The 17,306-nt window shown below is 38.9% G+C and overlaps 1 protein-coding gene across 2 annotated transcripts in view; it reads left to right on the plus strand.

Annotated features, from left to right (window-relative positions):
- The window catches only part of LOC122550071 (mitochondrial poly(A) polymerase), a 54,168-nt gene that overhangs the window by 22,832 nt on the left and 14,030 nt on the right, over positions 1-17,306 (plus strand). For both annotated transcript variants that reach the window (XM_043690565.1, XM_043690566.1), the window contains exons 5-6: positions 9,118-9,329; positions 9,545-9,771. In XM_043690565.1, the coding sequence (XP_043546500.1) occupies positions 9,118-9,329; positions 9,545-9,771 (439 nt within the window). The remainder of the gene's footprint in view (positions 1-9,117; positions 9,330-9,544; positions 9,772-17,306) is intronic.

A 17,306-nucleotide genomic window follows, 5' to 3' on the forward strand; every position in this document is an offset into this window, starting at 1 on the left:
TAATCTGCTTAAAACATGGGTTCAGGATCTGGGACTAGAAATCTCCACAGAAACGTGGAATGATATCTGGGAAAATGCTAGAAGAATTACTATTTGTAACAGAACCCAGGCTATCCAGCTGAAGATACTTCATAGGGCCCATATAGCACCGGTTCGATTGGCAAAATTTCAGGCAGGAGCATCTCCAATGTGTCCCAAGTGCAAAATAGAGGTGGGCACTCTTGTACATTGCTTATGGACCTGTCATAAGATCCGTAGATATTGGACTAAAGTAGCAAGTACCCTGACAGAAATTTTAGGAACGGAAATTAAAGTGGACCCTGTATCTCTCCTTTTGGGCTTTTCGAACTTTCCCTCCCTGGACATGTACGGGAAGAGACTATTTTCTATTCTTTCTTTCTGTGCAAGGAAAAATATTTTGGTGAACTGGGTGGCTGAGGGTCCCCCTGGACTTTCAAATTGGCACAGATTAATTATGGAATGTATTCCCTTGACTTCCTTACAAATATGGTGCACCGAAAGACCGAATTATTTTATAAAATATGGCAGCCTTTCTTGAATTACATAAATACAGATATTTTGCCTATCCTAACAAGGGCTTTTATTTAATTGAGGTTACAAACCTGGCTGGTCCGGGGCCCCTTAGGAGAGGAATCCCGCACGAATACGGGTTTTATTACATTTGATGTTAGCACATTCCGAGCATGTAAGAGACTTAAATATACACTCTGGTTAGTTGTAGGTTAGATTAGTAGACAGTTGAGTTTTGTTTTTTTTTTCTTTCTCGGTACTTTTTCTTTTGTTAAATTTTGGCTATTGTATATTTGATTTAATTGTATATCACTGTTTGTATTTGAGAGTTTTGTTTATTTTTGTAAACTTGTAAAAATGTTAAATCTCTAATAAAAATATCTATATAGAAAAAAAAATGGCATTGAAGGCCTGCAGAACAAGATACGTGCAGCAGAGCTTTAAGAAGTTGGTCTTTCTGGAGGGATGTAAGGTGGTAACTTAGCACTTGAGTGTTATGTGCAGTCATGTTTTTGTTACTTCAAGGTATGTGAATGTGACTTAAGGAACTGAGATGGATTAAGTGGGCAGTGTCGAGGGGTGAATTTAAACCCCTTCATTATGATGCTTTAATGCTGCTCTTTGGGTAGAACAAGACTACAAGGTTTCAAAAGCTCTTGTTCAGTTTGAAACAATGGCCAAAGAAATTCAGTGTCAAATAAGTCATTTGTTGTGCAAGCCAATTGCTTTATTCTTCTAATATTGATATTGAGGAAGTTGTGATTCACCTAAGAGAAAATTTCAAACAAATAGTCAGGTGATAAAGGATTTGAGAGAAATGGTATAGAGTCACCATCGGTGTTGGCACAGAAAAGCTGATCTCATACCTGTGGAAGTTGACACATCCCAAGGATGAATAAGGGACTAGAGGGAATGTGTTTAGATCATTGTAGCTGTTTGAAACCTCTTTTTCACTGTTTCTTATAATGCCAAGTGTCATTAAATGGTGAACTGAATTGCATATTGTAGGCAAAATTTACTCGCGTTACAATGTCTCATTTATCAGTTTTTATCACTTATGATATCCTGTTAATTTGAGATTGGCCATTTTTTTTTATCTTTTGTCCTTGATCATTTACTGGAACATCTAGGCCAATGTTTCCTTTGACGGTTTGCCATTAGTAAGAGTTTCTATAACGTTTAATTTACGTTTTGGCATAAAGTTGCATTCATTTCTCCAGCATAACCTGGACAAGGGTTTGCTCATCAATAGCAATTTTATTAGAAGTAGATATAATAATCAACACCCACAACTTTGCAGTATGTTTGGTAGAGTTGTGCTAAGAAAGTTGACAAGAATGGATCAGGAGTCCAATTCCTTTGGATAGCAGTGAAATGTGAACTCAGCAGGACTGGCAACAGAGGTAAAGAGAGAAGCAGAGTCAATGTTTAGAGTCTGAGGAAGAGTAATTGGATTTGAATCGTTAGTTCTGCCTCTGAAATGGCCTAGCAAGGTACTAATTTGGGGCAATTAAGGATGGCAGCAAATATTATCCAGGCTAGTGATGTCCATATCCAATGAAAGAATTAAGAGGAAAAGAATGGAATTTTGTCCATTTTGTGGGAAAAGTTTAGTGAAGGAACATTGGTACTGGGTCAGTTAAAGTAAATGCTGAACCATGTATGCAGAGACTGCAACAATAGTCATTGATCGTTCTGTGTAAGTTGTGTACTTCATAATTAAGTCATGTCGATAAAGAATAATCAGACAAAACATATCTGTTCAGGTTTTGGAAACAAGTTGAACAATATGATTTTTCTGAGCCATTTGGGAACAGGATTTGGTGTTGTGGACATGTCAAATACAGCACTGTATTAAACACTGTAGAACATACAAGCACATAAGTTAGGATTAGGCCGTTCAAGTCCTTGAGCCTGCTTTGTCTTTTAATACAGTTGTTGTTAATCTGATTATGGTTTGAATTCAACATCTAGTCTATCTTCAACAACCTTTGATTCCCTTGCCTAACAAGAATCGATGTACCTCTATCTTTAAAGTGTTCAATTACCCTGCTCTGTACCTTCTGAGGCAGAAAGTTCCAAAGTTTCAGAATCCTTTGAAATAAAATAATTCATTTCATCTGAATACTACTAGGGTGACCCCTAATTTTAAAATTGTATCCCTTAATTCTAGACTCGCCCAAAAGAGTAAATATCCTTTCTATATCCATCTTGTTAGGACTATTCAAGATCTTATGAACTTCAAACAAATCACCAGCTGCTCTTCTGAACCCTTATCTCATAAGACAATCTACTCATCAATCTAGAACACCTGTTCTGAACAAAAACGGCAACATGTGTGCGTTCTTCCTTAAATAAGGAGACTAAAACTGTGCATAATATTGAGACATAGTCTTAATAATACGCTGTAAAACTGAAGTATAAACATTCATTTCTTTGTTTAATTCTTCTCCTAATAAAGACAAGCATCACTTTAGCATTCCTAATTACACGCTGTGTCCGCATCCTCACCTTTTGTGACTCATGCGCCAGAATTCGTAATTCCTTCTGCCTTCAGAATTCCACAGTTATTCTCTATTTAAATAATGCTCTTTTTTTCATTCTTCCTACCAAATCAAACAACTTTACATTTTCCCACATTTTATTCCACCTGCCAGATTTTTGCCCATTCCATTAACCTGTCTCTCTGTCAGCAACCTTGTTATGTCATCTTCACAGCATACCTATCTTCGTGTATTTTACGAATATAGCTACCATGCCTTCAACCCTTCATCAAAGTTATTGATGTAAATGGTAAAAGGTTAAAGGCCAGACTTCAGATGGACCTTTAATTCTAGTATGCTACCCCCATACTATGAGGTCCTACTTTGCACAATAACTTTTTATGTCAAATGTTTTCCAGGAATCGAGCTACAGTAGAAGATGTAATGATCTCTCACTCATAATTGTAATAGTAGTGGATTCCGTATTGCAAGGTGAGAGTTTAAGTCCAAACTCGAAACTTCCCTGCCTTTTTGTGAGTGCTACTCTGCCCTCGGCTGTTTTCAGTTAATCATATTTAGCCTGTGCAGTCCTACCCAATCTTTTGTCAACAAATTCAGCAGCCTCAGTCCCACAAAATAAAGCACATATTCAATTACCAATGTAACTTCTTTGACTTTGACTTATCTTCCTCCCCCTAAAAGAGGAAGGATGCCAATGATACAGCAATCCAGAAGGTAAGGTATTTGAGAAGATAAGGCCTTGAAGAGTATATCATCATTATGTTTTACAGTAACTTGATTACTATACTGTACTATGGTTTCTAAATTAATTGAAGATTTTTTTCAAAAACGAAGTGCATAGTTCAATTAGTGTGTTTTATAGATATAAAGGAGTAATGTAATAGTTGGGAGGTCACTTTTCTTTATTATTTATTTGTAGCTGGCTGGGTCAATATTTATTGCCTGTCCCTAGTTGCTTTCAAAAGGTGGTGTTGAGCTACCATCTTGAACTGCTGCATTCCATGTGCTGTATGTTGACCCAGAATGCCTAATGGGAGGGAATTCTAAGATTTTGACCATGCAACGGCAATATGTTTCCAAGTCAAGATAGTGTGGCTTGGAGGAGAACATACAGATGTACATACAGATTCTCATGTATCTGCCAGCTTTCGGATGGAAGTGATCGTGGGTTTGGAAGGTGTTAAGGATGTTTGAATTTCTGCATTACATTTTGTAAGGTAGTACACACTGCTGCTACTGAGCATCAGTGATGGAGTGCTTGTGAATGTGGTGCCAGTCAAGCAGGCTACTTTGCCCTGGAAGTTGTTGAGCATCTTGAGTGTTGTTGGAGCTGCACCCATCCATGCAAGTGGGGAATATTCCATCACATCACTGACATATGCCTTGAGGTCAGGGTTTGGGGAGTCAGGTGAGTTACTCGCTGCAGTATCCCTAGCCTCTGATCTGCTCTTGTAGCCACTGTGTTTATGTGGAGAGTCCATTTGAGTTTCTGTTCAGTGGTAACCCCCAGGTGTTGATGGTGGGGGATTCAGTGATACTGGACCCACTGGATGACAAGGGATGTTGGTTAGATTATCACTTACTGGAGATGGTCATTGCCTGGCATTTGTGTGGTATGAATGTTACTTGTCAACTCACCTTGGATATTGTCCAGATCTTGTTGCGTTTGAACATGGACTGCTTCAGTATTGGAGAATCATGAATAGTGTTGAATATTGTGCAATCCTTGGCTAACATTCACACTTCTAACATTAACCAATCAACCACACCGCTCCGTGGCCCAACATTTCAACTTCCCCTCCCACTCTGCCGAGGACATGGACCTCTCCTCCCTGACCTATCACCTTCATCCCCTCCCCCGCTCACCTATTGTACTCTATGCTACTTTCTCCCCACCCCCACCCTCCTCTCACTTATCTCTCCACGCTTCAGGCTCACTGCCTTTATTCCTGATGAAGGGCTTTTGCCCAAAACGTCGATTTCGAAGCTCCTTGGATGCTGCCTGAACTGCTGTGCTCTTCCAGCACCACTCATCCAGAATATAATAGAGAGGAGGTCATTGATGAAGCAGCTTAAGATGGCTGACCTGAAACAGTAACTCATCAAATCGTTTTTTGCCAAAGGAGAGAGATGAGTATTTCCAGCAATTTTTTGGTTTTCTTCTTGTAAAAATATAATTGCAAAAGAAAAAAGTTCTCTTGGTGAACAAGTTTTCAGCAGTTTCAATAAATACTTCCCACACATTTTCACTTCAGTCCAGCTTCGTTCTGAAACTTTCAGTGACCGATCCAAAAATTTCATTTTTCTAGGAAACCTAGTCATAGCAAAGTTTATCACAGTTGTTTCAATTGGCATGTAAACTTCTAACTACTCATCTATGCAGATATGGGAACAAGTTAATGCAGTGAGACTCACTCGCAGAAATCAGTTCTGACAAGTAGTCAACAATGACTCATAAGAACTTTTTTCCACTTTTCACCTCAGGGAATTCCCTTTTGGGCCTTTTGTTAGATGTTTTGTATTTGAATAATATAGGTAAATATATTGTAGATGATGACTAGTCTTTGGAGAAAAGGGAGCTGAGGTACTCTTCGCAGAATTCCCAATTTATAAATGCTACCTGCTCTTGTTGCAATATTTAGAAATGTACAGGCAATCATCCATCTCAAAGTATGTTCAGAGAAGTTTGGCTACTGTTACATGCTACACAGACTTTTAAAGTCTGACTACTGGTGATAGAGTTAAGATTATGTCTCCCAGAGTGGCTGTCTAATAGGTTCAGAATGCTCCTACAATAAAGGCAATACATGTTTAAGCAGCATTTATGCAAATTTGGTAAATATTTTGGGATAATCCCTATGGGATTTGAGTCATTGGCAAGAACAAGTTATTGTTATGTTTAACATGAATAATTATTGTTGTATTGAGGGTTAATAAGCTCCAAAGTCTAGTTAAAATCCAGTGTTAATGTTATGAAGCTACATATTCCCGTATAATGTGAGTTTAGTTGTCTGATATTTTGCCAAATGTTACATAACTTAATATGTCATGCTGTGAAATCTCACAGCCCTGTTCAGCCTTTTTTGTAATTCTCATTTTTGCTGCATGTTATTTTTAAAAATGGTTTCAAGGCAAAGTACTTGATTAAAAATTTGAAGCACAATTTAACACTTTTGAAAATACTTGTCTTCACAGAATTTAATCCATGCAGTTGGTTTTTGCATTAAAAATGGATAAATATAAATTAAATTCTGGAGTGCTAAAACCTGTTTTAGAGTTATTTGAAAAAGTAATTTTATACTTAAAATCCCATGTTGACTTTGCTATTTTGTTATATCTGAGCGGTTTTGCTAATTGTACACCCAGCTGAGCCACTGCAGGGTTTCCTACACCAAATGGGCTGCAGAAGTTCAAACCAATGCTTCACCATCGTGATCTCGAGGGCAATTAGGGATTGACAATAAATGCTACCCAGTCAGCAACACCCACATCACATGAAAGAATACTGCAAATAAGAATATGTCAAAGGAATATTGCAAAAAATATTTTTTGTTTTCACTTGATGCATTTTTATTCAGAAGAAAATACACTAAATTTTCAATGAAGATTTTCATGACCAAAAATTAGAGTACAAAAATGGTTAAATCTGAAGTTAATATCTTTTTAGGACTGAAATAACTAATAGTCAAAAAGTGTGGTGCTGCAAAAGCACAGCACCACAGTTTTTGACTCTGATCTCCAGCATCTGCGGTCCTCAGTTTCTCCTGAAATAACAATGGTCATTCATTCATCTTGGGACTAAGATATTGGAAATTAAAAGTCAGCTTTTCAAGCAGCTAATTGTTGACCTTTTTGGTACATTGCTTGAAACAAAATTAGAGCACTTAAAAAAAAACTAAATCTTGGAAAAATTGGAGACTAAAATATGATAGGAAAACTCCAAATAATTGACTAACATGGAATGTCAATTTGCACCAAAAGACTAGATTGAAAATAGGATTATTTTATATAGATGCACCAAATTTAAAAACAAACTGCCGACAACTATGAGAATTGTAACCTATAACCCTGGAGATGTCCACATCTAGGTGAGTTTCTCAGGACTCTTGCATTTAATTATTTAGCATAAATGTTTTCTTTAATTAAATTCAAATCCTGGCAAACTGTTGCTGTCCTATGAGTAATTAGCAACTGTTATCAAACAGTGGTGGAGGCTGGTACAATTACAACATTTAAAAGACATCTGGATGGGTATATGAGTATGGGCCAAGTGATGGCAAATCGGACTAGATTAGGTTGGGATATCTGGTCGGCATGGACGAGTTGGACTGAAGGGTCTGTTTCTGTGCTGTCTGTGCTGCTCTATGACTCTATTTTCTTTCGTTAAGGATCATTTTTGTAGACCATGTGTAAATTTGAGATATCTTTCTTGCTGAACATTAGTTAAGGGGGATATTAAGTTATGCTCAGTCAGTATCTCATCATATCAAATCTGTTTTTAGCACTGCGCAGAATTCATCGATCCCCTTTGGTCACTCCGAGACAATGTAGTTAACTAAGCCATTGGTGAACTGCCATGAAGACTAGAGTGTGTGACTTAAAATGTATGACTTGTTACCTGCTTTACTAAAGTTACAGGTTTTATTATCTCACATTGTGGTTTTATTTCAAAGTTAATTAGTAGGTCAGCCTTCATAAGCAGTTCAGAAAGACTTTGTCCTATTCTCATTAACCATGTTTAGTGAGGCAGGTGATAATTCATTAAATATGGCTTGTGACTTTTTATGGTTAATTTTGAAGAAATTCATCATTCAGTTTAAGCGTTAACATCAGTGCTGTCTATCTTTCAGTATCATAGGTTTTATTGAAAAGCAGTCTTCAAAAGAGATTTTGATGACATTAAATGGAAAAATTGCTGGAAGTACAGAATTGATTCATTAGCACCTGAAACGAATGCATTTATTCAAATCAAATGTTTTTCATTTTATATTTCGGGTGAAATGTACGAAGTTGTATTGTATGACACAATGGAAATCCTTTTAGTTTTCACTAGCTTCATTAAGGACTGCTTTTTTCACTATTGTCTGTATTGTAAAATCTGCTTAGAAAAGATAGCAGAATTCCTGTAGCATTGCTTACGTTAAATGATGTGGAGGTGCCAATGTTGGACGAGGGTGGACTAGGTCAAAAGTCACAGAACGCCAAACCATAGTCCAACAAGTTTATTTGAAATAACGAGCTTTCGGAGCATGGCCTCTTTATCAGATGAAGTGGAGAGAGCACCCAGGCTCAGGCTTTATAATCGGAGAGATCAAAAGATCATACAAATGATGTGCTGAGGTCACATGTATTTTGTTACTTGTTATGATCTCTCTATCTTCATTGGTTTGCATAGTTTAGGATTGCTTGTTACTTTGGTTAGTCCCTCAGCATGCAACTCTTTTATAGCTCCATTCATTTGGTTTGTCTCCAGCACCACCTTATTTTTAATTTTTTTGTACTTACCTCTCTGCCTCAATTAATCGGGTTACAGGTCATCCCTTCACTTGTTATTCAGCTGTTGACCCTTTACTCTCACCCCTTAACACTCCTGATCATGTGCAGAGACCTATTATTTGGCCTGTCCACTCTCCACTCTCACCATTTGTATGGTCTTTTGATCTCTTTGATTATAAAGTCTGTGCCTGGATGCTCTCTTCATTTCACCTGACGAAGGGGCAGTGCTCCAAAGGCTTGTGATTTCAAGTAAACCTATTGGATTATAACTTAGTATTGGGTGACTTTTGACCTACATTAAATGAAGCAGTCAGCTATTTTATAAAGGAAAGATTGTAATGTGTTATTGTGTTAAGGTGAGAGTTTATCATTTTTCTAAGGTCCCCTTCTGTAATTTAGAAATTATTGTTTATTGTTTGCAAAGTGCTTTTGAATTTTAGGCTTCCAGGTCCATGACTACCTCTTTCTCTTTATCTTTGTATTGGAAATTGTTTCAATGTATGCTGGAATGGTTACACACCAGCATGAACCTTCAAGTTGTCAGTATCAGTGATATTGTTTACTCACTACCTTTGTTTGCTTTTAGAAAAGAAGTGTCTTCTCCATGGAATATCAAACAAAAAGAGTGGCATCAGAACGGGTGGCAACACAAAATACCCTTTCAGTGATAGGCGAATGCATTGATCAGTTTGCCCCAGGATGTGTAGGAATACAGAAGATACTCAATGCTCGTTGCCCATTGGTGCGGTTCTCCCATCAACCATCAGGATTTCAGTGTGACCTCACTGCCAATAATAGGTAAGGTGTACCAAAATCAAATTGTGTATTCCATGCTGTATGTCCTGTGAAACATTGCTTAATTCCATACAGTTTTACATTAATGTCAGTATAATTACGTAGAGAATTGTAAAATTTATTTTAATTTTATTTTCTGGTTCTAATTGGCATAATCTGCGGCCAGAGGAGCATATGCCTTTGAATTAATTTTTAACAATCTGTTCATTTTACTACAGAATAGCTATGCGAAGCACAGAACTCCTTTATATTTATTCTAATATTGATCCTCGCGTACGGGCTCTCGTCTTTGGTGTTCGGTGTTGGGCCCGTGTTCAAGGGATTACCAGCAGTGTTCCTGGTTGCTGGATCACTAACTTCTCTTTGACCATGATGGTTCTGTTCCTGCTGCAGAAAAGAAATCCACCAATTATACCAACATTAGACCAGCTCAGAGACCTAGCAGGTAATGCAAGTCAAGAGATTTCAATATCCTTTACGTGGTGGGACTGTACAACATTCATATCAAAATCTTCAAGTCATAGGAGGAAATTTTCCCTCATCATTTCTATGCCGCTTCCTTGAAAGAGCAATCCGCTTGATTCTGTTCCTCTATTTTAACAATTATTCTGAGAAGTTTCTTTCTCAACTTCTTAAGTGTTTCTTGGGAAGCTGTTGGTTCCACCACTGTTGCTGTATGTGTAATAACAAACACTTACATAGAAGTAAATTTCATATAATCTCTCCATTTATATCTGCAACCAGAGAAAAATGAAAACTGTTTTTATTTACCTGATAAAATCTGTTCTTGTAAAAAAATAGCAAATTGATTTACAAAAAGTTATTTGTTTATAGGATGCAGATGTCACTGGCTAGGCTAGCATTTATTGCCTATCCCTTGTTGATCATTCAGAATTAACCTCCAGTGCTGTAAGATTCTACAATTCGAAGTAGTTTAACTCATTTTTAACTAATATTCAATATTAACTCTTTGATTCTGTCACCCGGCTGTAAGTTCTACAGGGAAGAGAACAACATAACTCTTGATACCAGGATAGACAGGAACTCAGCAAACCTTTTGGCAGTCCCTGAGTTCAATGGAATTGGTCATTCGAGGTGGGGTACTCAATCAGGTTTTCTGGACCTTGCTGATATTTACATGTGCAGGGGTGATATAAGCATAACCTGTGGAAGGAGATAAATCGAGGTTTGCTTTGAAAGAGGATGTGAATGTGCCCGGCTCTACCTGTTGAATTTTCTTAAAATTTTGAATGGTACAGCAAAGAAGTTAAGGAATGAAATACAGAAAAATATGAAGAAGTGCATTTTTGCAGAAAGGATGAGAAGAGGCAATGTAGACTGGCACATTTTTAAAAATGTGTGCTGATCAAAGCGACCTGGTGAATGTGCATCAATCTTTGAAGGTGAGAGTTGTTAGCAAAGCATATCAGATATTGAAAATTCATAAGCAAAGGTATTGAGTATAAAAACAAGCAAGGAAATAATGCTAAACCCTTAAAACTTTGGTCAAGTCCCACATGGTATATTGCATCTTGTTCTGATCACAACAGTTTAGGAAAGATGTACCATCCTTATTTCAGAGAAGATTTGCTAGAATGGATGCAGGTTTTGGGTATTGTAGTTTTAAGTTTAGATTGGAAAGGTTGCGGTTGCTGTCCTTGGAGAAAGGAGATTGACAGGAAATTTGAGAGAAGTGTACAAGATTGACTTCTTTAGACAAGGTAGGCAAGAAAAACCTCTTCTCATTATATGATTGTATAGGGATTCAGGGACACAGATTTAAGATTTTGGTCAAGAGATGCAAGAGGGAAGTGAGGCAGAATCTTTCTGCACAGTGAGTGGTAATGACCTGGAACGTGTTGTCTGTGATGGTGGATGCAGAAACAATCAGCTGTATTTTAAAAAGAAGTCAGATGGGCAGTCGAAAGAAATAAACTGTCAGGACACAGGAATGAAGCAGGCAGGGAGACTGACTGGACAGTCAGTGTGCTTTCATGGACTTGAAAGGCTCAATCGATTCCTTCTGTGCCATTAATGACTCTTTGATATTCAAAGTCCAAATCCATAAATAAAGTTCACAGACTTTGTTAGGGAACATTATCATTAATCTTTAATTATGTTACACCACTTTGCTGATTTACATTGACATCAGAAACGGCTCTTTTTAACAGAGTCATTTAGCTCATCTGAACTGGCATTCTGAAGGAGCAGTTCAGCTGGTGGTACTCCAATTCTTTTTGCCTGTAGCTTTTTTTATTTTATTTTCAAATAATAATCTAACTCTCTGTTGAAAACCTCCATTGACCCTGCCTCCTCCACACCCTTAGGCATTGCATGGCAGATCCTAAGACTTCACTGTGTAAAAAGGTTTTTCGTCATGTCGCCATCGCTTCTTTAAACCTATGTCCTTCTGGTTCTCAATTTTTTTTCCCACCAATAGACACAGTTTTTCTCTGATACTCTGTACAAATCCCTGATGATTTTGGATGGCTGCATCAAATCTCTCCTCAAACTACTCCAAGGAGAATAGTCCCAACTTCTCCAAACTATTTACAAAACTCATCGCTAAAACTATTCCCATGAATCTTTTCTGCACCCTCTCTCAGACTTTCACTTCCTTCCTAAAGTATGGTGCCCAGAATTGGGAAGAACACTCTAGTTGAGGCTGAGCTAGTACTTATATAGGTTTAATTTGCCAGATTTTGGATATTATGCCTTTTTTGATCATAAAATATATAGGACCCCGTTGTAACTGCTGTCACAACCTTCCTGCCACTTCACATGATTATGCACCACCTGTACCCAGGGTCCACTGCTCCTGCATCATCTTTGGAATAGAACATTTCATTTAATATTATTATGTGTTCCTCCGAATAAAATGAATCAATTTGCACGACATTGCATTAAATTCCGCATTGTCTTCCTATTCCGCGTTCCTATCTATGTCCTTTTAAAGTTCTACACTATCCTCTTTGTGGTCATTTAAGTAGTAAGTGACTTAAAAATCTCTAATCTCCCCATCCAAATATTAACAGAAATCTGTGTTTTATTTTTAATTGATTGAACTTCATATTCAAGTCCCTATTTATGTAAAACCAAAATAGAATAGGAATTGGTTGTCATTTATGCAAAGAATGAAAAGTCATAGAGATGTACAGCATGAAAACAGACCCTTCGGTCCAACCTGTCCATGCCGACCAGATATCCCAACCCAATCTAGTCCCACTTGCCAGTACCTGGTCCATATCCCTCCAAACCCTTCCTATTCATTTACCCATAAAATGCCTCTTAAATGTTGCAATTGTACCAGCCTCCTCCACATCCTCTGGTAGCTCATTCCATACATGTACCACCCTCTGCGTGAAAAAGTTGCCCCTTAGGTCTCTTTTCTTTCTTTCCTCTCTCACCCTAAACCTATGCCCTCTAGTTCTGGACTCCCCGATCCCAGGGAAAAGACTTTGTCTATTTATCCTATCCATGCCCCTCATAATTTTGTAAACCTCTACAAGGTCACCCCTCAATCTCCGACGCTCCAGGGAAAGCAACCCCAACCTGTTCAGCCTCTCCCTATAGCTCAGATCTTCCACCTAGCTCCTTTTCCACCTATCCACTCCACCCTCTCCTCCCTGACCTATCACCTTCATCTCCTCCCCCACTCACCTATTGTACTCTATGCTACTTTCTCCCCACCCCCCCCCTCCTCTAGCTTATCTCTCCATGCTTCAGGCTGTCTGTCTTTATTCCTGATGAAGGGCTTTTGCCCGAAACATCGATTTTGATGCTTGTCGGATGCTGCCTGAATTGCTGTGCTGTTCCAGCACCACTGATCCAGTAACCAATGTCCTGTCCAGCCCCAACATGACCTCCCAACTCCTGTATTCAATACTCTGACCAATAAAGGAAAGCATACCAAATGCCGCCTTCACTATCCTATCTAACTGCGGCTCCACTTTCAAGGAGCTATGAACCTGCACTCCAAGGTCTCTTTGTTCAGCAACATTCCCTAGGAACTTACCGTTAAGTGTATAAGTCCTGCTAAGATTTGCTTTCCCAAAATGCAGCATCTCGCACTTATTTGAATTAAACTCTATCTGCCACTTCTCAGCCCATTGGTCCATCTGGTCCAGATCCTGTTGTAATTGGAGGTAACCCTCTTCGCTGTCCCCTACACCTCCAATTTTGGTGTCATCTGCAAACTTACTAACTACCTGTTATGCTCGCATCCAAATCATTTACGTAAATGACAAAAAGTAGAGGACCCAGCACCAATCCTTGTGGCATTCCACTGGTCACAGGCCTCCAGTCTGAAAAACAACCCTCCACCACCTCCCTCTTTATTCTACCTTTGAACCATGTATTCAATGAGATCTAACCTTGCTAATCAGTCTCCTGGGGGGGACCTTGTCGAACACCTTACTGAAGTCCAAATAGATCACATCTACTGCTCTGTCCTCATCAATCTTCTTTGTTACTTCTTCAAAAAACTCAATCAAGTTTGTGAGACATGATTTCCCAGGCACAAATCTATGTTGACTATCCCTAATCAGTCCTTGCCTTTCCAAATAGGGCAAAGTGGCACAGTGGTTAGCACTGCTGCCTCACAGTGCCAGAGACCCGGGTTCAATTCCCGACTCAGGCGACTGACTATGTGGAGTTTGCACATTCTCCCCATGTCTGCGTGGCTTTCCTCCGACAGTCCAAAGATGTGCAGGTCAGGTGAATTGGCCATGCTAAATTTGCCCGTAGTGTTAGGTAGGGGGTAAATGTAGGGGAATGGGTGGGTTGCGCTTCAGTGGACTTGTTGGACCGAAGGGCCTGTTTCCACACTGTAAGTAATCTAATCTAATCTAATCAAATACATGTACATCCTGTCATTCAGGATTCCCTCCAACAACTTGCCCACCACCAAAGTCAGGCTCACCGGTCTATAGTTCCCTGGCTTGTCTTTACCGCCCTTCTTAAACAGTAGTACCACGTTTGCCAACCTCCAGTCTTCCGGCACCTCACCTGTGACTATCGATGATACAAATATCTCAGCAAGATGCCCAGCAATCACTTCTCTAGCTTCCCAAAACCCTTTGGATTCTCCTTAATTCTATTTGCCAAAGCTATCTCATGTCCCCGTTTTGCCCTCCTGATTTCCCTCTTAAGTATACTCCTTCTTTCTTTATACTCTAAGGATTCACTCGATCTATCCTGTCTATACCTGACATATGCTTCCTTCATTTTCTTAACCAAACCCTCAATTTTTTAGTCATCCAGCATTCCCTATACCTGCCAGCCTTCCCTTTCACCCTGACAGGAATATACTTTCTCTAGATTCTTGTTATCTCATTTCTGAAGGCTTCCCATTTTCCAGCCGTCCCTTTATCTACGAACATCTGCCTCCAATCAGCTTTCGAAAGTTCTTGCCTGATACCGTCAAAATTGGCCTTTCTCCAATTTAGAACTTCAACTTTTAGATCCGGTCTATCCTTTTCCATCACTAATTTTAAAAAGAAAAATTGAGAGAATCTAAAATAAAATGAGAACTTCACTCTTTTATATATGCATGTCTCTACGTTTAGATTTTCAGAATTTATTAGGTAACTGTGATCCATTACTTTTTTCGACAAAATATTTTCTTTCATGCTGAATCGGATTTATATTGAGTGCAATATGACTAGGATGAGCTAGTCTTTTCCTCATTTCAATCCACACGCTTTCTGTTTCTAGAATTAAGGATGTTTGTCTGACTCCAGTGTAGACAAAAACCTATAATTGGTTATCTAACTCCAGGAAAATGTCCAAAATATCAGCTGGAAATTTATCTCTGTTCCTAGGCAGATACACTGAGAATTGCATATTACCATGGAGTTACATTTATCTACAATAAATAACATTGTCATTGCAGCAAGGTTCTTATTCAAGGCAGTTATTTTGAGTAGACCGCATAAACCTAATGCAAAAATTTAATGACATAATTACTGTCACCTCGGAGAATCTTTCTGTTGTAGTCATGTATGGTTTAGAGTTTGTTTTCCCAGAAATCAGACTTCAAGATGATTGGTGAGGGAAGACTCTCCAGTAAGCTTTAATTTCCTTTACAAAAGCCTGCACAAAGTCAAAACTCACACGACACCAGGTTACAGTTCAACAGGTTTATTTGAAACCACAAGCTTTTGGAGGCAGCTAGTGAAGAGTACGCCAGACGTCCTCGTGCCTGAGGAAGGAGCAAGGGCTCCGAAAGCATGCAGTTTCAAATAAACCCATTGGCCTATAACCCAGTGTCATGTGATTTTTGACTTTGTCCACCACCGGCACCTCCAGATCATGCATCAAGATCATAGCTGATCTGCCCAAGGCTTTCAACTCCTCATTTATGATAGCCTGGCATTGCTGTCAACTCCCTGATAATTCAAAAATTTATCAACCTCTAAATAAATAAATGGTTTAGCCTCCACAACTCTCTGGGGTAGAGAATTTCAGATAATCACTCCCCTCTGGGAGAAGGAATTCCATCACACCTCAGTTTTCAATTAATGTCTCTTTATTCTGTGCTATGTCTTCTAATTGGAGATTCCCTCAGAAATGGAAACATCTTCTCAATATCTACCCATTGTAAAGCCCTTTCAGAATCTTCTCGGGGGTATTCCTTAGCAGTGCAACCAATGTATATTTGTTCTTAGAAGGATGTAGGTGATTGAGAAAGTAACGGTATAAGAAATCATCCTTAAATCCCAATGTTGTAGTTTTCAAAGATGGGACCCTTTGCGTATGTTGTGAAGTTAAGAGTCCTGAACATTCTGCAGAAGAAGCATAATTTTACAATGTTGTTTGAGTTACAGCAGCTTTGAGAATAAAATGTGGAATGACAGGTGTTTTAAATCGAGAACAGTTTTCAGATGTATGATGAATGTGCCAATATCAGAAGAGGTGACTTTAAGAATGCTGCAATTAGATTCTTAGATTAAAAGGAGGAAATGTAACAAAAGAACAACTTGGTGGTACTACAAGTCACTATTGGAAATGTTTTTTATGCAGACTTGAACCAATGACAGACTTGCACTCTGTTTCATTATGCTCCTACTTCTATTATTTCACAGTTTAATGTTTCACATAGATCATGGTAACACGGTTGAAATGGAGGAGAGTTTGGTCATACTATGAGACTATTTCCAGTCATGTCCTGTTGAGAGAAGTAAAGATATATTACCCATGCTATTATTAAAGGGGTAAGAGTCCAAAGTTTTATCCACCCAAATTGCCAAGGTTATAAAATGATCTGTTTTTCTATACAATCATCAAGATTCAAGGATGACCATAAAGATATAAACAATACTGGAGTTATTCAGGTTGGACAGCATCTGTGGATAGAAGCAGAGGTAAGGTTTTAGGTCTGCTGACCCTTCTGATGAAGTTAATTTGCTTTTCTCTACAGGTGACGCTTGACTTGAGTTCTGCTTCTCTCTGTACATGCTGCTTGACCCGCTAACGCCAGCATTTTTAAAATTCAGATTTACAGCATTTTCAGTATCTTGTTTTTCCATCATAACTACATTTCATTCTCTTTCTGACTTCCCAGTTCACATGTTGCCTTTCAATACTGAGCCATTGCTAATCGTTTTATTAGGAGAAAGTGAGGACTGCAGATGCTGGAGATCAGAGCTGAAAATGTGTTGCTGGAAAAGTGCAGCAGGTCAGGCAGCATCCAAGGAGCAGAAGAATCGACGCTTCTGGCATGAGCCCTTCAGGAATGAGGAAAGTGTGCCAAGCAGGCTAAGATAAAAGGTAGGGAGGAGGGACTTGGGGAGGGGCATTGGAAATGCGATAGGTGGAAGGAGGTTAAGGTGAGGGTGATAGGCCAGAGTAGGGGTGGGGGGCGGAGAGGTCAGGAAGAAGATTGCAAGTTAAGGAAGGTGGTGCTGAGTTAGAGGGTTGGGACTGAGACAAGGTGGGGGGAGGGGAAATGAGGAAACTGGAGAAATCTGAGTTCATCCC

Source organism: Chiloscyllium plagiosum, chromosome 5 (genome assembly GCF_004010195.1).
Source record: "Chiloscyllium plagiosum isolate BGI_BamShark_2017 chromosome 5, ASM401019v2, whole genome shotgun sequence".
Taxonomy (NCBI): domain Eukaryota; kingdom Metazoa; phylum Chordata; class Chondrichthyes; order Orectolobiformes; family Hemiscylliidae; genus Chiloscyllium; species Chiloscyllium plagiosum.